We start from the raw sequence: 24,229 nt of genomic DNA, 5'->3' as shown, positions 1-24,229 counted from the left end.
CGCGATATCTACAACATACTGCAGGCAAAAACAAACAAATTCTTCCTACAATTGGTCTTGTGTTCCTGCGAGATAACTTGAGGTCCTGCATGTGTTTGACATAAATAAATGACCCCATATCGGCCATTACTGTCCAGGCTTGAAGACGTCCTAAATGGACACCACCTTGTGACCCTCCTGAGAGGGATCCTTCCATGTAAGCATGTATAGAATGCTCTTAGACAAATGTCAGAATTCTTGAGAGGTAAAACTTTTGTATGCAGGGGTTGATGGTTCATTCCTAGCAACACATTAACACCTCGGTGTCAAAATGTCTACACAACTCTAAAAGCTTATCCATCAGGAAAAAGCCCAAACAAAACTATTGGATTCATATTTGACCTTTTGGTTATGTCCAAAGAAAGATTAATGTCTTTCCAAGTGGATGATTGATTTCAAGTTAAAAATGTACATCCCTGGATAAAAGATTAAGAAAAAACCAAGATGCTATTTTTCTGACAACTTGTCTCGTTTGCAAAAACCAAAGGTACCTGACTTGGAATGTCTATTCTTCTAAAGGCACATTGTCATAAGTAACATAATCTCCAAACTATATCACAAATCAATATGATGATAACTATACAAAATCTGCCCTAACCATCCATATTGCCCACGAGGGTGTCTCGTTATGCCCTGTATCCCTTATATCAAGTCTTAAAGATATATCATATTTTACATTTTGAATAATTTTCCTGTACATTTAGTCATAACAACCAAAACCAACAGAGTGAGTGAGTGAGCTGGGTTTTATGCCGCTTTTAGCAATATTCCACCAATATTATGGCGGGGGACACCAGAAATGGGCTTCACATATTGTACCCATGTGGGGAATCAAACCTGGGTCTTTGGCATGATGAGAAAATGCTTTAACCACTAGGCCACCCCATCAGCCCCCAAAACCAAAAGAAAAGTATAAAGTTATGAAATACGTAATATTCATCCAAACATGCCAGAGAATACATAGGCCCACTATTGGTGGTGTACTTCCCTGTGTATGATGTGAAAAACGTGCATTCTAAAGACATATATCAAGTGTCATGGCCCATGTAGACCATTCTGTGATGGATACAATGTACAATATGCACGTCAACTATGGCATATATCGTTTATTCCACCTAGAGATATATCGTATATCATTCTGGTCATGACTACTCTGTCTTGTCCTGACTCTCACGACAACTCATAGGGCAAGGAGGAGGAGGGTGGAGGGGGGGAGGGAGAAAGGGACGATATGATGAGACAGATCAGGTGGGGTGGGTAGGTTAACGGTGAAAGGGGAGAAGATGTAGTCACATGTTGTGCATTATTCATAATTTAGATATTGTTTATACGCTATTAATCATAAAGTATATCTATGCTGCACTACACAGTTTCCCATTTTCCTCGTTCCTAGACGCTGTAATTAATACCATCTGTGAAAGTGAGACAGTGTCTGTATGTAATTAGCGAATTCATAACTGTTGGGTGCATATACAATATTTAAACCAGCAGACACAGAAGGTGGTGTTTATAGTAGTACACATACATTTCTTAGAACTTCTGAATGACCTGAATTTGGTTTTCCTTTAACGCTTTAAATTAACACTTCAACAACCTGTGAAGAAGAGAGAAATTGTTTGTGTAGCATTTAATACATTTTGACAATTTCTCATGACAAAATGTTCAAAGTTAAATACATATGAATAAAAACAAGCTTGACCCAAAGAACTTTGCACCATAAAAGAGCACTATTATCCTGAAATATAGACAGAGGTCTAAAACACGGTACATTCACGGAACTTCCAACACCAAAATGATCACCAAATTGAACTTCCTCTCTTGAACAGGAAGACCAGTTCAATCAACTCTATATGGAAAATAATTAGATATCATTAGCATAAAGTTCCTGAAAGTGACCTCTCATGAAGGGTTCAATTCCTGTAGCCACTACTCGGTAACCCAACACCCAAACTGACCAGCATCCGATGTCAGAGAACTATAAGAACCAGTTTACCTTTCTCCCTTGCCATCAAAAACCATCTTGATTTAGGCATATTTTGAAAATTTGCAGTCAACTAACTACTTTTTCCTCGCATACTGCAAAACTTATTTCATTACCCAAGGAGAAATATAATTGTTCAAGAAAATCCAAACGACCTTGACATACAAAGAGGTAATATTTATACAATATTAATATTTGTTACAACAAATTATTAATAGCCTAAGAAAAGTAGTCAGTTTACACAGCACAACTGGAATACCCCCAACATGATAAGGGTCTTCCCTTTTCATGGCCTAATAAAGTTCTTTTATAAATTCAGGTAATTTGGCACGTCAACAAGGTCACTCTGTTTTCAAATATTTAATTCAAATGTTTTTCTTAGACTTTCATTGCAATAGAGACTGTTAAAAGTAAAAAGGAAATACATGGCTTGATACTCCATGTTAATAACATGTGACTTATAAGTGTTAGACAATTTGATGCAGACATTCTAGTGGATGATAGCATGAGCATCTGACTTCATCCAAACTGAACAGTTCATTTATCAGATCAGTTACTGCCATAGTAGGCCATAATTTGCTCTACCAATCCAAAATTAGAGCTGCATCATTTAAAATATCATTTGTGTCTCATTTAAGTGTTACTTACACAAAATACTGAAAATAATATTAAAATGAATTATTTCTAATTCCTAAAAAGGAATCAGAATTGTTATTTCCAGCATAAAACTTTCACAAAGTCATGAGGCACATATAGTGAGTGAGTGAGTTGGGTTTTACACCGCTTTTAGCAATATTCCAGCAATATCACGGCGGGGGACACCAGAAATGGGCTTCACACATTGTGCCCATGTGGGCAATCGAACCCAGGTTGTCAGCGTGACGAGCCAACGCTTTAACCATTAGGCTACCTCACCGCCCCTGAGGCACATATATACTACACACCAAAAGTTAACAACTGCCTTACTCTTTCATATTATTGTGGATAATCCATCATGATAGCAAGACCATAGTAATTTGAAAAATTTGGGTAATCCTTAACAATTTTGAGCAGTATAAAAGTCACTTTGTAATAAAACATATTGAACTGACGTCTCACCATTGAGCCATTTTGAATTTCTCTGCATTGTTCGCAGTTGTTGTGAAGGCCCCAGGTCTCTGCTGATGACTGGGTCCCTGGCTGTGATGTCGATGACGGTGGCGGTGTACAGGTCTCCTGACGGCGTCATCAACGCTGTTGCATTCTGGTAGGGGTTGTATGGACATTTGGCCTGGCCGTTGATTGTCTTTTCCACTTCAGTTAAGTGGCTGGCCTGAAAGAGTAAGTGAGAGAAAGAGAGAGTATTGTTGAATCCAGTTTTTAGTGATTAATTCATGACAGCTTCATGACAATAGGCGTTCAGACATTTTTCGCATTGTGGAATTTAACCAAGGGTGTTGGCAGGACGAGAGTATGCTCTGCTGCTACACTACCCTTATATCCCACCCCTTGCTGTGTTGACCGCCTCAGTGGTGTAGTGGTTAGAGCGTCCGCCCGGAGAGCAGAAGGTCGCGGGTTCGATCCCAGGCCGCGTCATACCAAAAAGACGTTAAAATATGGTACTTGTTGGTCCCTGCCTGGCGCTCGGCATTAATATGTACAACAACGACTGGTCGGCTCGAAGTCAGTATAATGTGTCTGAGTGGGATATTCATGCTTCACTGCAGCATGGTATCTCAGTGGGCTAGCACTATAAAACCAGCTTAAGTCTGGGCTAGTACAAGCAGCCGCATTATACACATACACCACATGCGCGCGCGTCATATGAGCCAAATATTCTCAAGATCGACGCCCAATTTCACCTCACCTCACCTTGCTGTGTTATATACTCCTCATTTCACCCTAGGTCAGAGTATTGCTCATGACATTAACCCCTGTTTTGCCTGGTCAACACAGCCATCATAGGGCTAGATTTCAGAGTGTGGAGAGGGAGTGAGGGAGTTTAGTTTTACACCGCTTTCAGCAATATTCCAGCAATACCATGGCAGGGGGCAGAAGAAATGGGCAGTGGAAAGGGAAACAAAACCAATCCAAAATTTGGATTTGGAGTCCTATGATGGAGGCTATAATTTACTGTAACATGCCTAAAAGGAATGTATTCCTGTATAATGTACTGGATATCTATGTTATATGGTTCTATGGATGATTGTTTTCCATCACTGAGATGTTATAACTGGTCTTTAATGGATGGGGATCCAGAAGAACTCACGTTTCTCCATGTGCACTCTGGTTTATATGCGTTGGTCCCACATGTGAACACCTTGTCCTTGTGTAGCAGGAGAACTCTCACAAAGTTGTGACAATACTGGTGTGGCTGGCCCTTGGCAATACAAACATCCCGTGTCAGGTTGTCAGGACTTCCACTCAGCCATGTGCAGGATCTCCAGGTCCTGTAGAGCCAACTGGAACAGACAGCCCCTGGAACACAAGGAAGAGAGGGTGAATATCAGTATAAGCTTTGAGATATGGTGGTGGATCTCCATGTCCTGTAGGGCCAACTGGAACAGACAGCCCCTGGAACACAAGGAAGAGAGGTGAATATCAGTATAAGCTTTGAGATATGGTGGTGGATCTCCAGGTCCTGTAGGGCCAACTGGAACAGACAGCCCCTGGAACACAATGAAGAGAGGGTGAATATCAGTATAAGCTTTGAGATATGGTGGTGGATCTCCAGGTCCTGTAGAGCCAACTGGGACAGCCAACCCCTGGAACACAAGGAAGAGAGGGTGACTATCAGTATAAGCTTTGAGATATGGTGGTGGATCTCCAGGTCCTGTAGAGCCAACTGGGACAGACAACCCCTGGAACATAAGGAAGGAGGGTGAATATCAGTATAAGCTTTGAGATATGGTGGTGGATCTCCAGGTCCTGTAGAGCCAACTGGGACAGACAACCCCTGAACACAAGGAAGAGAGGGTGAATATCAGCATAAGCTGTGAGATATGGTGGTGGATCTCCATCATCCTTGTAGAGACCAAAAGCCGACAACTGGAACAGACAGCCCCTGGAACACAAGGAGGAGAGGGTGAATATCAGTATAAGCTTTGAGATATGGTGGTGGATCTCCAGGTCCTGTAGAGCCAACTGGAACAGACAGCCCCTGGAACACAAGGAAGAGAGGGTGAATATCAGTATAAGCTTTGAGATATGGTGGTGGATCTCCAGGTCCTGTAGGGCCAACTGGAACAGACAGCCCCTGGAACACAAGGAAGAGAGGGTGAATATCAGTATAAGCTTTGAGATATGGTGGTGGATCTCCAGGTCCTGTAGGGCCAACTGAGACAGACAACCCTGGAACACAAGGAAGAGAGGGTGAATATCAGTATAAGCTTTGAGATATGGTGGAGGATCTCCAGGTCCTGTAGAAACTGAAACAGACAGGGAAGAGAGGGTGAATATCAGTATAAGCTTTGAGATATGGTGGAGGATCTCCAGGTCCTGTAGGGCCAACTGGAACAGACAACCCCTGGAACACAAGGAAGAGAGGGTGAATATCAGTATAAGCTTTGAGATATGGTGGTGGATCTCCAGGTCCTGTAGAGCCAACTGGGACAGACAACCCCTGGAACACAAGGAAGAGAGGGTCAATATCAGTATAAGCAATGAGATATGGTGGTGGATCTCCAGGTCCTGTAGAGCCAACTGGAACAGACAACCCCTGGAACACAAGGAAGAGAGGGTCAATATCAGTATAAGCAATGAGATATGGTGGAGGATCTCCAGGTCCTGTAGGGCCAACTGGAACAGACAGCCCCTGGAACACAAGGAAGAGAGGGTGAATATCAGTATAAGCTATGAGATATGGTGGAGGATCTCCAGGTCCTGTAGGGCCAACTGGAACAGACAGCCCCTGGAACACAAGGAAGAGAGGGTGAATATCAGTATAAGCTGTGAGATATGGTGGTGGATCTCCAGGTCCTGTAGGGCCAACTGGAACAGACAGCCCCTGGAACATAAGAATGCATATACAGGAATAAAAGAATAATCTATAAGATATGGTGGGGATCTGCAGTTCTGTAGGGCCAACTGGAACAATCAGGCTCTGGAACACAAAGCTGGGAGGATGAATACGAGGGAGGGAATATCAGAATAATCCACGAAACATAAGTGATAAGAAAATATGATCAAACCCCCAAGTGAAAGTGTATTTTCTCATGTTTGAGTCTCTGTGAGTATATAAGCAATTTGTATATGACAATATCTATTCTTGCAAAATTGAATTCCTTTACATAGGGGCACTTCAAACTGTTAACAAGAAAAGATTGTTGCAGTAATTAACACCATCTGTTTGTGTCTGGAGCTAAAACAGCATGGTCATCTCTCACTCAACCCTCTGCTCACCCTGGTCAACAATCTGACTCAATCTAGGTTAATAAGAACCAACAACCTCACAATTTCACACCAGCCCCTAATTGGACAGCTACACCGATATCTGACAAAAGCACATGCTTGCCGGAACATGTCCATCACTGAGCGTTCTTTTGCATCTTTGCAGTCTTACATTATTTCCCCATTTCTGGAAGTCTTAGGGACCATCTCAGGGGTGGAAATAACCCATTGCCCGACGCCCGAGTCCAGTGTTTTCTTCTGTCGGGCAAGCAAATTTGTATATCACACTGTACCGGTGTCCAGTTGATATTCCAATGTTAATTATGTTGTTTATTTAAAAAATCAACAAGAAAACGGCTCGGTATAGTGGAAAAATTATCAGGGCAAGTGATTTTACATGTGCCACTGTACCGGAGTACACTAGCAATTTTAAAGTTATTTCCACCCCTGCATCTGTTTCTCTGGAACACCAGGATCTATATGAAGGAATAACTGAACAGGCCATGGGATAGTGTGCAGGATTTGAAGGTTGTACAGAATTATTTCCCTTTGCATGCCCAATACTTATGACTGTGGGTTTGAATCCTGGTTTACTCTGATCAGGTTTTCATGTTTCAGGTTTTCATGTTTCAGGTTTTCATACACATGCTAATTGGTTTCACAAAAGTGGTAAATGTCATGAGTTTAGATTGCCTGGTTGGTTGTTATTTAATGGCACACTCAGCACTATTCCAGCTATTTGGCGGCGGTCTGTAAATAATCAAGTCTGGACCAGACAATCCAGTGATCAACAGCATGAGCATCAATCTACGTATTAGGATACAATGGCATGTGTCAAACAAATCAGTGATCCTGATCCCGTTAGCCGCCTCTTACGACAAACATGGGTTACTGAAGACCAATTCTAACCCGGATCTTCACGGGTCCATTAGTTTAGGCATTTCTGACATTAAGATACAACCGTGATACTGTTAAGCACCATTAAACCCAACTCACTCACTCACTCACTCACTCCTAGGCTTCCTTACCTTGCTCCAACTAACAGTTGATCCCGTTCAATGTCCACTGTCAACTGGACATACCCAGTGATGTCTTCGTGGGAAAAGATCTGGAACTCCGATTCCATCTCTGAAAAACAAAAAAACAAAGATCTTGTACCTTATAATCCAATATCCAAGTTTTCAGTATTCCAGACATATTGTGAACATGTTACTCTTTCATGTCACATACAAACCTGTATCAAAGGACAATACAATAGCATTATATCACATATTTACTTAAAAAACTAGTCTGAGAAAATAATACATTATACCACACAACAGATCTAAAGTATCACTACAGGATTCCTATTGCACTATGCAGACTTTCCATAGTACACTTTTTCTTAAGGACTTTCTACCCACTATATTGAGGAGACTTGAAGAAAGTCTAGCCTACTTCAAGCTGCCCTGGGCTGATAACCCCCGTAATGTTATCCCAGTACATAATATACAAACAGGATCGAGTGCATGACAAATCCCCACACAATGCATTTCAAAACCTATTTCAATTTCTATATTTGCATGTTTATCATTGCCTATGTTGACATAAAAAAGCGTAAAATATTCACCGACAAAAAACAGCCCCTTGAATGATGATCCTCTGAACAAACTACAAAGGCTTTAACCCTAAATACACACTTGATCTATTATTCAAACCATCAAATTTTTTCTCAAAAGGATAAACCGGTCTATTCATCTGGCCTATTATATTACATAAGGGCCTTTTTAAAAATAATTCTTGAAGTCTTGAATTTCCGTAAGCAAGCAATTCATTACTACTTTGACACTAAACACAGGCGTCAGAACAAGATTATCTTTATTGTAAAATCTTGATGAAGAGGTGAACGGCTTTGAATCCTCGAGTCCTTAACATAGTATTTTTTGTAAAGGAAATCCTTAGGACCTTGTAATCTAGAAGCAAAGCTTCAGAAGCGAACATCCTTTACAAGCACTGTCAATGACAAAGGCAAGTCTAGCCATTCTGTAATAAGTAGCTGTCGAGTCACACTAAAGGAAATTATGTGTTGTTGATAACGTAAATAATGGCTGATCATGTGCGAAGACAGTAGCCCGCCCTTTGGTGTAATGGAACTTTGGGACAATGCGGGTCCAGTCTTGTCGCAACTACGGAGGGCACATTGACAAAGTTAAAGAGACATGGATCTTCAGGCATTACGGATGTAGAGACACTATTTTCTTTTTGAAGTGAAACATAATCTTCTTTGAATCACAGCCTTCTTATGGTTTGGATGATCTTTGTACAAAAACTGGCTTTGACTACCTAGAATATAGGTTGTCTGGGGTACGGATCCATTATGTTGCAATGTCCGTGTCTAGCCTGGTGATCTATCATGTTGCTAGGTACAAACAGATGTTATACTGTCATATAGAGTTTTCACTTGCTGAGTGAGTGAATGAGTGAGTATGGTTTTACGTCCCTTTTAGCAATATTCCAGCAATATCACAGCAGGGGACACCAGAAATGGGCTTCAGACATTGTACCCATGTGGGGAATCAAACCTGGGTATTTGGCGTGATGAGCCAACACTTTAACCACTAGGCTACCCACTGCCCCTTTCACTTGTTGGAGACATTGACGTTTGTAAGATTATAGGAACTTATCCCTTTGGAATTCTTCAGAGTATTATTTAACAACACTGTAGATGATAGAAATATATACATCATGTTACATCTTCTCCATATGATGCAGATGAAAACATTTAAACAGAAAATGATATAACATACAATTTCAGACAATGAAAGACAATGAACTCTGCAAGAATTACTTATCAAAGGAATCAGTCATTTCTGTAAATTGATAATGAAGCATCAGCATAATATTACTTAAACCTTTTTGCCTTGTCATTCTTTTATGACCTAAAACAAATAACCTGCACAGTATCTCCCTTTCAAATATTCTCCCCCAAAACCTAAAAATGACAGAAGAGGGTGTCTAGGATTTATCAATAATCTGTTCCATCCCTGAAAGCCTGCAACAAAGAATAGCGGCTTTATCTGAAGGTGTACTTGTACAATAGTTTCAGATTTGCCACCTCCATGCTACATCTTATCTCCTACCCTGAAACACACAGTTCCCCGTTCCCTCCGTGTCTTGTAGCCACTTATACCACAAGGGCCGATATCAGTGATATCTTTTCAAAGCACAACAGTAACGATCACATCACTGAATAATTATTCATTGTGCAAAAACTTATCAAGGACCTTCGCTTTGATATAAGATCCTCATCGTGTATGTGTTAGGCCTTACTGGGTCATTGCCAAACATCCCTCTTTCAGCCTATTCAAGCCCACTAGGTCACTCTTAATTAGCAAGGAAGCCAAACGCAGGGTGGTTTCCTTATCTTGTTATACACCAACAAGTTTTTTAAAGTTATAAGGGGTAATTTCAACACTGCAAGAAGAATAAGTCACACTTAAGAATATATAATGTTGATCAATGTAATTTCAATGGCATGAACCTTTAAACAGTTATATGTCATGTTCTATTTACTTGTTTAACGCCGCACTCAGCAATATTCCAGCCATATTGTGTCAGTCTGTAAATAATCGAGTCTGGACTAGACAATCCAGTGATCAACAGCATGAGCATCGATCCACGCAATTTGGGATACAATGACATGTACTCAAGCAAGTCAGCGAGCCTGACCACCCGAACCTGTAAGTTACCTCTTATGACAAGCATGGGTTATTGAAGACCAATTCTAACCCAAATATTCATGGGTGTAATATATTTCATAACAGCTCAATGAAGGAGGAAAGCTTGAAGGGCTGAGATGTTTAACACTTTGTTGGAATCCATGAGTATGAATACGGTGTTAACAAACCTAGAAACATAAGATAAGATATTTATTGCATAGCATTCCATGAAGAAACAGTGGCAATATTCTATAAACTACAAATATAAACACAGCAGGTACAAGAAATACAGATACATATCTTGTGGAATCTGGGATTCAAACTCCCAATCACAGGATCCTGGAATTAATAAGGGACACAACTCTGAACATTGAATGCTTCTCAATGTCACTTTGAAGAATAATAAATGACACTGGCATTTGATATAGATAGTACCAAAAAAGCAGTTTATGGCAGAGGACATCAAGAAAGAGCTAGACTCTTTGTACACCCGTGATGTGAATCAAAAATGAATCTTAAGGCGTAAAAGCTGTAATGATCCATTGTAATGGACAATTCTGATATGACATTTTGACATGATGGTGCGAATTTCACTATGGAGATCCAACAGGACAAGTGATCTGACACAGGAGACCAACCGCCACCTGACCTCGTTAGACCTTCAGTGTATAAGTAGCTCTTTCATACAGCACACATTGTTGACCCTATACTTCTAAACACTGAACATCCTACAACAATTAAGTTTCAATTGCGAGACATTTGCCCTACAGAAGAAGACAATCTCGAAGTAGTTCCCGGTGTAATACCACAACAATTCCCACTTGTCTACTCTAACGCCCTGCGGCACTTTTTCACACATTCTGCGGTTTTCTCAATTACATTCTAAACACAGGTCAATTTTCTCCTGACTTCTCAACAAACCATAACTCCACCCTAAACTGAGTGAAGGAGGGAGGTGTGAATTTAGAGGTTCTTTGATGAGGATAACGTTTCTTCCGTAACAATAAACATTAAATGACCTTGAAGGTTGTGTTCCCTTGACCTTGCACTGGAGTAACGAAGGTGCGACTCTTAAAATGCTGATGACAGCTTTGTGATTAGTGTTGATTTACGTTTGAACCAATAATAAATACTTACCATGCTCCCTTTAAAACAACAACCAAACTGTTCTTTGAGTTCCGTGAATTAGCGTACAAACATTTTAACAAAAGTATCTAAACCTCAAAGCGTTTAACCACATCTATTAACATAAAGCGTTGACATGGACTCACGCCAGGCTCTGTTAATGAAGAACTGGAATGTTCAAGCAGAGCTGCTTTCACAGACTTAACAGCAACATAATTTGTCTGTGATTGGTCCAAATAGTGCACATATCTAGCTAATGAAGTTGGTCTGTTTAGTATGGGAAGAAATCCCTTGACAGATGAAACCAAACATTTTACATCATAAATTCACTTTAGTTTACCAGAGAAGACAAGTAAACATTTTCAGTGCTCCCCAGAACCGAATTTCAATTAAATCAAGGCATTTCAGTTGAATTAGAAAGGATAGCACAAATTGGCAAGATGTAGACTGGTTCATTGAAAGCCAGGAGACAGGTATGGTCCTGACACATCAAGGGTGCTCAGTCTGGGATGCTGTTAGTCTGAGGGGAGGTGAGCAGACGTTAATATCAGGTAGAAGATTATTGCATTTATACAGCAATGTGTGTGTGTCTTTGTGTGTCTGTGACTGTGTGTGTGTGCAATGTATGTGACTGCTTGTTAATCCACACTAATACCTGTTTTACACTGCCAGGCTACGGAGATACATGCTGCAGTTTAACCTGGACACCCACTCAGATACAGAATATACCAGCTGCAAGATGCAGATCAAACACCAGATAGGGTTTTTAACAAGTAATAAATGTTGATGACTTTGGTTAAGATAGCACCATCCTGTAGCTCTCCAGTTGGACACACTATCCACTAGACCACAGAAAAGGTCAGGGGATCGAACCACCACCCTATTGCTGTGAAGGCAGACACACTATCCACTAGACCACAGAAGTCTGGGGATCAAACCATTACCCTTCATCTCTTCAGGCAGACACTCTCTCCACTAGACCACTGAAGAAGTCTGGGATCACAACACCACCCTTCATCCATCCTAGCAAACACTCTCTCCACTACAGAACATGTATGGGGATTGAACCACCACACTTCGTCTCTCCTAGCAGACACTCTCTCCAATACACTACAGAAGATGTATGGGGATTGAACCACCACACTTCGTCTCTCCTAGCAGACACTCTATCCAATACACCACAGAAGAAGTCTGGGGACTGAACCACCACCTTTCCTCTCTCCTGACAAGCACTCTATCTACTAGGCCACAGAGGTGTTGCTGTCAGGCAAGTGCCATCAGTTCTTGGTGTCACCTCATGGGTGATGTACACCAGCTGGATGTAGAAACACTTGTGAAAACATTGTTCTTTCAATGTTGCTGTAACTCAGCATTCAAACATCACCTGGTATGTTAGTTCTGTCAGCTGAGAAGTAGAATTTGATGTCTGTTTTTGTGAAACTGTATGGAAAGTGACAGCTAATCACTGTGAAATCCTGATGTGAGGTCGGCCACATCTCTCCAGTCAGTTCTCTTGGGCAATCATCACCATGGAAAACAAACAGGTTATTATTGTAGTATCAAATGAGTGTTAGTATAATGTCACGATTATAATCCTGTCATCTCCAAATGAAGATAAACCTCAACTTGTTGAAACATTTGGCAACTTTTTTTGTCTTCTCAAGAAGTGATGACAAGTGTGTTTTTCTGATACACTGCTTTTTAACCAGTGACGTTGACATGATAGAAAACATCCCTTTCAACAAGTGAATTTTGTTTTTTATGTCAAGAAAAACAGCTTTGATCATATTGTCCATGACTGAAATACCTTAACATAAACTGATATAATATTTGACAAACAGTTTAAACATCTTCAACATAATACACATTGTGCAAGGGAATGATTGAAATTATATGTATACTTACTTATTTTGTATACGTATGAAGTTCAAAAGATGTACAGAAAAATGTAGTTATGTATTTGTGAAGTTGAACAGAATCACTAAAGAACTGTATATATCTAAAGATTATATCCCAAGCACAATACCACTTAGCTTCCTTTATAACTAGTCATGTTCATGCTTTGGGTGTTTCCGAGCAATATGCCCTTCCTCTTTATCATTTCTTCATCTTTTCATCCTCAGAGAGATGGGTAAAGGGGAACTAATTTCCCTCATATTCAAATCAGACTATAACCACCAAAGAAAGTTCTCAGGGAAATAGTACAAACATGGTAATGGTTTCCAAACAAATATTTCCAAATAATACCAACCCTAAACAGACCTCAGCTGATTTCAATCTCCACATTAAGGTCTGAACACAGACAGTAAGTGGTCCACTTTGTTTCCTATACAAGTTCAATGGAAGTGTTTTAACACATCTGTATATCATTTATGTGTAAATATTAACAAACACCCAACAAGGATCACACAGCTTCCATACAGACCAAGGGGTCAACCCATGAATTTGTTAACACCAATAACAGCTCTTAATTTATAGCTCCTGGGCTGAATGGCCCAATCCTTGAGTCTAAACTTGACTAATTTGTGATGACATGTACTGAGCAATGTCATCAAATTTATGTCTTGTGGATTTAATTTTATCCCTTTTTCCATATTTGCAGTTGAGTTCACATGTACAATACAGATGTTGAGAAGAAGTTTTGGATTATTTAAAACCACCTCAATCTTTGCATGGAGTAACACTGCACTGAATGACAGTGTCATTAAATTTAGTGGAGAATGATGCCCCTTCTTTCCGAATCAAATGAGCAATTACAAAATTACATAAGGATAATATATCCAAGAATGATAATTAAATATTTCACAGTGATACTTAAAGCATTTAATGACTAGACTTCATGAATGCGTGCTTGTGATTATGTTGGCAGTGTACTATAGGTTCTGGTTTTCGTATTCATTTATCATAATTATGGAAATTATATTGTTGTTTTATTTGTTGTTTTAAAAACATTCTGGATATTACAAATGGTGTTTTGAGTTCTTATATAATAAAAATATAACATAATGTAAAATATAATAGGCCATTTGTATTGTGCTTTATCTATGTTTCATATCATGCTCATAATGCACTCTTATTACACAGCCAATGGATTACTGTGTACATGATTTTCTTTCTCAACTTCTTGGGAAGTATACAACCCAAGCTGCCTGTGAGGCATTAGAAAGAAAACAGTCACCTTACTATCCCTTCCTACTGGGTACCCATTGACTGCTGTTGAACATAGGTATGTTTTGAAGAAAGTCACTTGCTTAAGGGGATAATGTGGCTTTGTGTTGGGTAAGTCTGAAGCCCTAGAAACTCTCAGGAGTGAAGACCCTGCTAGGGATGGATCTTGAAAGTGTAGCCATGTTCAGAAATGAACCCAAGTGTGCAGGTCAAACTTTAACCACTGTGCTACCCCACCGTCAGATCACATGACAACAGGAATGAATGTTCGAATTCAAACTCAACCCTTGTGCAAGCACAGCAAAACACTACCAGCCTGTTTTATTGACAAATATAAAGGATTAAAGAATATAAGTTAATGAATGAATCACTGTTTGTTAGCCTAACCTCATCAATCATCATCCTTCATTGACAGAGAAAAAAGGTTGAGGTATATTAGAGTTAAAGAATTCAAGTTTACTGTTAGTTAACCTAACCTGCTAAATTCTCCTCCTTCGCTGACACAGAAAAGGGATTAAGGAATATATGAGTTGAAGAATTCATGTTTACTGTTAGTTAACTGACAAGAATAAGCATACAATTCTTAGTCTAAAGGCAGTTTCACTTTAAAGCAACACAGTTCTTATGATGTTTGTCGAGTAGACCTTGTCTACAGTACATGATTCTGGACTGGCGTGTAATGGCCGTCACGGAAACAGGGAACAGGTGGGAAGACAATCAAGGTGTGCTAGCTTCTACTCAGAAAACAGACAATCTCCATTTGCAGACTATTGCTGCACCCAAACAAAACAACACGACTGCATTGCTGTGCTGCCACTCAAAACGCACGGAAATAAATCTTCTCGTTACGTCAATCTTATCAGCAACGTGAAGTTTAGAATACTGTATCCCACACAACTATCTTCATCAGGGACGTTACTTGAAGACTTGTGTGGCTGTTAGAGATCTTATTATTGACACCAGTTTAATGTACTGCTTGGGGGTAAACTGTCTACCTATTATTATCATCACCTTGAGGTTTAGGATACTATATCCCACACAACTATCTCCATCAGGGAGGATATTTAAAGACTTCTGTGTCTGTTACAGATCTTATTATTGACATAAGCTTTTAATGTACTGCTCAGAGATAAACTGTTTACCTATGTGGGGAAATTAGGAAATGATATAATCAAAAATGGCAGCTACAAGAGACACATACCAACTGACACCGGAACACTTAATTAGCAATTAATATTCTAATGAAGTTTACTCAAGAGGAATTTGTTTGAATGATTACAGAGCAAAGGAACTGCACATAGATCATAAATAGTGGCTTGGGAAATAGTGTTTTCAAACTCTGAACGAACCATGGGAGATTCCTTCATGGCAACTCAAGCCATTTGATTTTTTCTTTTAGTTCATTTTGAAAGAGAATAATATTTGTTCACATATAAGGATACATAAAACATAAATAGTTGTTTGGGAAATAGTATTTCTAAACTCAGCACCATATGAGATTCTTTCTGATTTTTGCTTACATTTCATTTTCAAAGAGAATTATTTTCATTTACAAATATAGGATACATAAATTAGATTTGTCAAATAAATTAGTACAGCCTGTGATGTAGTCCATGTAACCACGTGTGTTAAGAGCAATATACACCATAGCAAGTCACATGGTCATAGAATCCTTGAAGTCAAGTGCTCCTTGCCAAGACGCTATAGAAATATGTACCACTGTCTAGATTCCGTTCATGCCTCAACAATGTGCGATCCCACCTTTCATGAAGTACACAAGAAACAGAAATTACCTCTCAATACGACACCAACTTATGCCTAATTACATGTGCAGTGTCAGAAAGTCCCAACAAAGACATATAGAAATGTACACTAGGGTTATGGTTGTATTATATGTTAGTAATATACACCAGAAATGTCGTCAATGTATCTAAATGAATACATTGTAGCAAACAAGTACAGGTTTATACAATGTAGCTATCATTCATCAGCGTCATTCAAGGAACATGTCATTCAGGGAACGTAAGTGGCAACCAGAATAAGCAACTCATTCAAAATGTCTTTTCTTCCTATTGACTTGATTTGTTCAATACTCAATATTATAACAGTGTTATGAGCCACAGAATGAAAAAAAGCTGATTATCAAATGTTCAAATATGTCTTTGATGAGTTTGTTATTGAGTATACAACCCAGTCAGTAATATCACAGATAACACAATGGCATGGCACTGATTGGGTCTAGGTTAACATATTGTCCTTGGAATTAGTCATTGAGTATGTTGGGTTTTACGTCGCTTTTAGCAATACTCCAGCAATATTGTGTGGGGAACTCGAACCGGGTCTTCATGCATTGGCAGTGAATGCTTTAACCACTGCCCCTTTTGGAATTAAGTTATGGGAAAGCTTAAATATACACTTGAGTAATAAGGATCTCAGAAATCCTTTCATTTCACCATTAGTGGAAGAGGAGATACATATAGATGGCTAGAGCTGAGAAATGTAAGAGTATAGCACTGGGGAATGTTTTAATAACTGTACACTCTGGGCTCTGTAAGAGGCACTTAACTTGGTTTAGAGCTGACTTAGTCTTGCAGCACAAGAAAAGATCCACACCATCTGAACGTGATGAAACACAATCCTCAAGGCCAGACATTTCAACCACCTGATCCTGTTTGTTGCTTCTTAATAAATCTTACGACCAGCATGGGGAACTTGAAACACATTCTACCCAGGAATCCCAACTTGGTCCACATTTAAAGAGAAACCTTTGAAATATCTATTCAGTTGGAAAAAGAATGTAATAGAGCCATAACTCCTAGCATGTGCTATATGCCTTTAATGCACCCAAGAACTGCCGACTCGGCAGGGTAAAGAAGGATGATATTCTGGTATCCATAACAACGCCATACACAAGTAATCCCAGATTATCCAGGAACTGGCTCATCCTAACCTGATACAGTGCATTATATTCTTGCATGCATCTGTGCACTTACTGCCTGATACATTATAGTGCATGTAATAACAGAGGGTGCAAAAAGGAGAATGTCTTGCCAAAATTGGTTTAATAGCATGTCTGGTACCCAGCTGGCTACCATTACCAAACAGACTGACTTTTAGACCCAGAAACAATTACCTTATTAAAAAATATACCAATGCCGAAAATAAAATCGAAAATTAGCTCATTAAAATTCTTCAATTCAGATGTTTGAACTGAATCTGAACGTGTTAATCATTCTAGACTTGGACTACTTTTTAATTTATTCTCTTGTGTCTGAGAGACAGAGTACATGAGAATGAAACTCTACTCTATTGCAGTATTGGTAAGTAAATGACTGACTGACTGACTGAGTATGGGTTTACGCTGCTTTTTGCAATATTCCAGCAATATCACAGCAGGGGACACCAGAAATGGGCATCACACATTGTACCCATGTGGGGATTCAAACCCGGGCCTTCGGCGTGACAAGCGAACACTTTAACCATTTTATCAAATCCATTAGTGTTATCAAATCTTTAAAGTGTCTGAAGGTCACAAAATTGACTGGGCCCTGCTTCCCTAGATAAAGCTTGGTTTCAAATATGAAGAAAATCCAGTGAACGGTTCTTGATATAGCTTAACATGCAGGTTAATATGATGAAATCTTCAAAGTGTCGCCATGACCTTGGAAATTATGTGAAGGTCACCAAAATCAACTGGGCCCTGCGCCTTCCCTAGATAAACCTTTGTATTGAATATGAAGAAAATCCAGTGAACAGTTCTTGAGATAGATAACATGCAGGTAAAATGTTACAGTCCCCTTGTGACCTTGAATTGAAGGTCAAGGTCACCAAACCTGACTTGGGCCTTTTTAATACTGTGATGAACCTAGGTACCAAATATGAAAAGAATCAAGTCAACGGTTCTTAAGATATTCCAATTCGTACATACGGACGGACGGACGGAGCCTATTACTATATCCCCCACTTCGCGCCAAACACGCAGCGGGGGATAATTATAACCATAAATACCATTAGGTGAGTGAGTGAGTTGGGTTTGTAAAAATGTTAACCTAATCTGGGAAGAAAGTCTGAAATGGCGTAGGTTTCAGGGTTTTACCAATTTGGGGAATAGATACTTAATCAAATCTTATAACAGCATCCTTATTCTAGTCATATAAAAAAAATTATGCGACAACATTGCTAAAGAAAGGAAACAAACATATTCTTTTCTGTATAACAACCTTTTTCAACACTCAAATTTCAAAATTTGTCCATTTACATTTATTTCTCATTAACTATTATTTAATATGGTCAGTGAGTGAGTGACTTGGAGGAAAACCGAAAGTGATATCAACTGTACAGCACAAGCAGGTTAATGTGCTGACAGACCAAGCTAAGTACCAAGCAGATCCTGGCATGGGTAAGGGACACAACTCTGAACATTTTGATTCAGTAGTGACGTAACATAGCAGCACCAGTGGAGCAGTACATGCTCATCCTTACCTATGGTATTACTATGTGATAGTGATTCATAAACATATCTTCCCTCTTTCATAGGTGATAAATCGTACTCGGAGCAAAGTGCTAGCAAGTGGTATTAATATTTTATAGTGATTCATAAACACATGCACAGGATGCAGTTTGAGTTATACGATGATGTTTAACAGAGATTTTTTATGAGTATGGAAAGGGTTTTGTTACTTGTATTATTTTGTTAACAGTGACTCTTTAAGACATGTTTATCACATGTTGGCACCGAATTCCTTTGTTTTGGAACACGTGTGAAAAGAACTGCTGCTGTTCTTCAAAAAAGAAGAGTATACACCTATTGCCCTGCATGTAATGCTCCACTAATACAAGACTAAGTCAGATGGTACATGGTGCCAAGTCTGCAGGAACTCTGTGGAAACGGCAGCAAGAAGTGATAAGTGTCTGTACATGACTGTTTACATAGTGATGAGAGCGTGATACCACACCTCAAAGGCTTGCTTTGACACTCAAATAAATAAAGCTACCACTGGGTTCATTGTTTAGATGAGTGGAATGGTGTGATGCATGCAGACCGCATCAACTCCATGCACACCGCAGCAACTCCATGTTGGCTGCATCAACCGTGCATCGTGTGATGCATCAATGGACGCCAAATATCGTGATGCAACTGCTTCCGTCTTTAGTGTTGGAAAGGATTTGTGTTAACGTCAGACATAATTGCATTTTGGATGAATTTCAAAACACTTCAGAAATGCAATTACATCGGCTTGACTATTAACTGTGTTTTTTAATCATTTTGTCCTGTTGAATACTGACTTGCTACAGACTTTTTCCCTTCTATGAATTTGTGTGAAAGTGAAAATATGAAAATGAGTTTAAACAAGCATAAGTTGTAAATGTGAATTTGTATGCTATCAATCATAAAATGTGAGCGTATAAGAATGCCCTTATGATTGTGTTTTAACGAATCATTGTGCTTGTGTACAATTTTATTATTAGAAAATTTGTAAATAATCAGACTTTCATATTTACTCTGTACAGCCATTTCCTACAAAAGGGCCAACTGTCCCCATACAAGAAAACAGGCCCCCCATTCACAAAGTCATAGCTGCACAAGAATAGTCGAGACTGTTATTGTGGGGGCCGTGGGATAGCCTAGTGGTTAAAGCATCCTCCAATCATGCCGAAAACCCGGGTTTGATTCCCCACATGGGTAAAATGTGTGAAGCCCATTTCTGGTGTCCCCACCATAATATTGGTGGAATATTGCTAAAAGCGGCATAAAACCCAGCTCACTCACTCACTCTGTTGGTTTTGGTTGTTGTGACTAAATGTACAGGAAAATTATTCAAAATGTAAAACATGATATATCTTTAAGACTTGATATAAGGGATACAGGGCATAACGAGACACCCTCGTGGGCAATATGGATGGTTAGGGCAGATATTTTATAGTTATCATCATATTGATTTGTGATATATTTTGGAGATTATCTTACTTATCACTCACATTGCTATTGTGAAATGGGGCCCTGGTCTTTTAAGTGATATGATCATTTTCACACATCTCATGTCAAAACCACCATGACCTAAACTCACTCCACTTATAATGGAGAGCTGTAGGTGCGACGCGTTTCATCTGCAACTAATCTGAGACTTACTACGTGAGGATGTAGGTTAAGAACGCATTCTACAACAAGGGTATGGGCCTACAAACAAGTTAATGATGTGAAATGGAATACTCCTGCTGGATGTAGTTACATAACTCGCTGATCAGCCATGTTGGCTTGTAGTTGTGCCTGAGTCTGTCTCACAGTACCTGATCATACTATTTTCCTTTCCATACTGAAATGCTACATGCGTAAGTGAACATTGTTCACAGGTTCTGAATATTTCTGTCAAAAATATATATTGTCAGGGACTAAAAGTGCATGAGTACAGTGGAAATGCAGAACTTATGGCCATGATGTAATAGAAACAGGGGATTTGTAAGAATTACAGGTTCCTGGCACGCCCAAGGGATGTAACTCTGCATTGAGATGCTTTGGATAAAGGGGACATAAGTCACAACACAAAATGTATTTTTGAAATTAAAGTTTTGGTAATAAAGCTACAGTGTTTTAATTTTAATTCATTTGTGTTAATTAGAAACATAATACTAAAATGCGGTTTGTCATTGTTTGTTTCACCACCTGTATTGACAAACATGATCTAAACAGGCTGTGATTCACAATTAAACCTCTTAATCCATATTTACCAATACAGCACAAGCATGTTTGTTTCATATGAGGTCCACATTCATTAAAGTGCCACGTTAATCTGTTCCACAAATCCTGAAGACTTACATACGCCAACAAATATTTACACTATCTTACACCACTGACCAGGGACGTCAGCTTATCTAACTAACTGACCAAGTTGTGTGAAGCCTGACCACTATAATCACAGTTACCATTTAGATAGCACATGGCTAACAGTGCAGCCCTAGTGGAGCCTGGCTGATAAACTGTACATTCCTCCAGGACACCTGCCTGGTGGGGGAGAGGGAGGAGGGGGGATCATCATCACAAGCTAACTGTAGTACCCACTGCCGTCATGTGTGGGGTGTGTATGCCACACTTAACAGCATCATTAAAACACTTTGATGTCAGCAGTTGCTATTTGTAGCTCTGCCTACCACCACCAACAGTTTTATGTCTTTTCAGTTTTAATCCCTTCTTCGGGATCAAATTACGTTCAGTACACTTTATAAACAGTATGTGTATAAGTCAAGATTAAGTTTCTGACCTTGATTCCAGATTTTAGGCATTACCGTGCTTGCTTATAGTGTTTTATCATATGGTTGCATCATACCAAAAGATGTTATAGATGCTACTTGTTGTCACCCTGCCTGGTGCTTAAGACAACTACATACTGGATTTTTCCTGCCAAGATAATCAACTGAGTGACTGAGTTTGGTTTTACGCCACTTTTAGCAATATTCCAGCAACATCACGGCGGGGGACACCAGAAATGGGCTTCACACATTGTACCCATGTGGGGATTCGAACCTGGGTCTTCGTGTGACGAGCGAACGCTTTAACCATTAGGCTACCCCACCGCCCTCCCAAGATAATCAAACTGGCACATATTTTTGTTACCATCAGCATTTCCTCTTAGATAAATAGCATTTTTTAAATATTTGATTCCAGACAGAAGTTCTCTTCACCATGATAACTTGTGAAGATCTGGGTTAGAATTTGTCTTCAGCATCCCATGCTTGATGTAAGAGGTGATTAACGGAATAGGGTTGTCAGACTCACTGACTTGGGTGCTGCATGCTGGTTATCCCAACTGCATAGGTTGATGATCATAATGTCGATCATAGGATTAAAGGACTGCTGTTATACTGCTTGAATATTGCTGAGTGTTGGTGAACCAACAAACAAGATTCACCATGATGTAACTCGTACAATTCTGCTAAACCATTCATGTCAGTCAGCTGATGCAATCTGTTAAGTTGGAACAGATGTTCAGCCATTAATCAGGATTAAAAATATTCCATCTTTCTTTGAGAGATACAAAAGAGGTACACATGCCTCTACCAATCAGGAAACCTCCAATCAACATGCAACAATAAAACATACGAAGCCAAATAAATGAGCCCGTGACAATTTAATTACTCGGCTGTTTTTACTGTTACTGATAAATCCCTCTATGAGTTCTGGGGCAGTGGGTTAGCCTTGTGGTTAGAGCATTCACTTGTCAGGCTGAAGACCTGAGTTCGATTCCCTACATGAATGCAATGTGTGAAGCCCATTTCTGGTGACCCTGCCATGATATTGCTGGAACATTGCTAAAAGCGGCAGAAAACTTAACTCACTTACTCGCTCACACAATGTGTTCTATGCACTCACTCAATGTGTTCTATGCACTCACTCAATGTGTTCTATGTACTCACTCAATGTGTTCTATGTACTCACTCAATGTGTTCTATGCACTCACTCAATGTGTTCTATGCACTCACTCAATGTGTTCTATGTACTCACTCAATGTGTTCTATGTGTTCTATGCACTCACTCAATGTGTTCTATGCACTCACTCAATGTGTTCTATGCACTCACTCAATGTGTTCTATGCACTCACTCAATGTGTTCTATGCACTCACTCAACGTGTTCTATGCACTCACTCAATGTGTTCTATGCACCTACTTGCAAAAAGAAAAACAGTTGCAAGTAACCAATGACATATATTTTCAGGAATCAGTTATGTAATTTTAGAACACTATTACTACTTTACACATATATATGATGATTATGAGGTTCGGTTGTAATGTTAACTTGAAACTAATTCTTTGTATTCTAAACCTGGAAATGGATTAATTCTCTTGTTAATGAAAACAACATTCAGCATTCGTGGCACATTGCCCTACTGACATAAGCACTACAACTTGTATCTCCCACTAGCAAGGCCAACATTTGCCTTGAGATAAGATAGAGAGAAAGTTGTAAGGCAAACATCATCTCGAGGGGTGATCCTGTAAAACAAATTCTTAACTCTCAGCTAAGTCCATGGGTACACAGCCTTGCATAATGTGATGGTATCTCTCTTAATTGGCATCTGAACATGAAGTGTTTCACCGTACAACGTTATGAACATCCTGATGTTGTGTACATACATGTGATACCAGTATGGCAGGAAATTGTTATCTTTTTCACGAACACCTGGTGTCATCACCGATCTTTAGTTATCCTCTCATAAACTACTTTCCCTTTATGCCTCATGAAACTTGTTCTCTTAGATAATTGAAATGGAATATTTTCTGGGTTTGACATTTTATATGTAGTGAATGAGTGAGTCTAGTTTTATGCCACACTCAGCAATATTCCATCTATATATAATCGTGTCTGGACCAGACAATCCAGTGATCAACAGCATGAGCATCAATCAACTAGGATACAATGACATGTGTCAACCAAGTCATAGAGCCTGACCACATGATCATACAACAAGCATGAGTTGCTGAAGATCAATTCTAACCCGGATCTTCACAGGTCTTTTATATGTCGATTTAGTCAGGAAGAGCTTGTTTGTGGTTTTCCCAAGACCCAAATAAGGTTTAAACCATCACGCATCACAAGCGTTTTTGCATATAGCAATCACTAGGTACTACACAAGTGTCATGTGCAGAAAATGAATTTCATTGTAACATATTTATAGGTCCTCCAGTCTTAGGATACTTGAAGGAAGAATTGGGTGTGCTTTAACTTTTCTTGAGTCACACACACACAAAGGTTTTTCTGGAAGGAAGAGCAATGTTCTGCAAGCCACAAAATATTATTTTTCAGATAATGAATATATTTGTGCAGCATTTGCTGAAACTCATAATTGTTCTCAACAA

The 24,229-nt window shown here is 39.4% G+C and overlaps 1 protein-coding gene across 1 annotated transcript in view; it reads right to left on the bottom strand.

Annotated features, from left to right (window-relative positions):
* LOC124272417 (semaphorin-5A-like) overlaps nucleotides 1-24,229 on the bottom strand; it is a 145,528-nt gene that overhangs the window by 31,381 nt on the left and 89,918 nt on the right. Inside the window, 4 exon segments of the mRNA XM_046707584.1 lie at nucleotides 3,119-3,332; nucleotides 4,269-4,418; nucleotides 4,420-4,477; nucleotides 7,417-7,516. Coding sequence (XP_046563540.1) covers nucleotides 3,119-3,332; nucleotides 4,269-4,418; nucleotides 4,420-4,477; nucleotides 7,417-7,516 — 522 coding nt within the window.

The sequence above is a fragment of the Haliotis rubra genome, unplaced genomic scaffold, assembly GCF_003918875.1.
Source record: "Haliotis rubra isolate DU_JTF1 unplaced genomic scaffold, ASM391887v1 Scf17, whole genome shotgun sequence".
NCBI lineage: Eukaryota > Metazoa > Mollusca > Gastropoda > Lepetellida > Haliotidae > Haliotis > Haliotis rubra.
The sequence above is the reverse complement of the archived record's forward strand: the minus strand, read 5'-3'. Positions and strand labels throughout refer to the sequence as shown.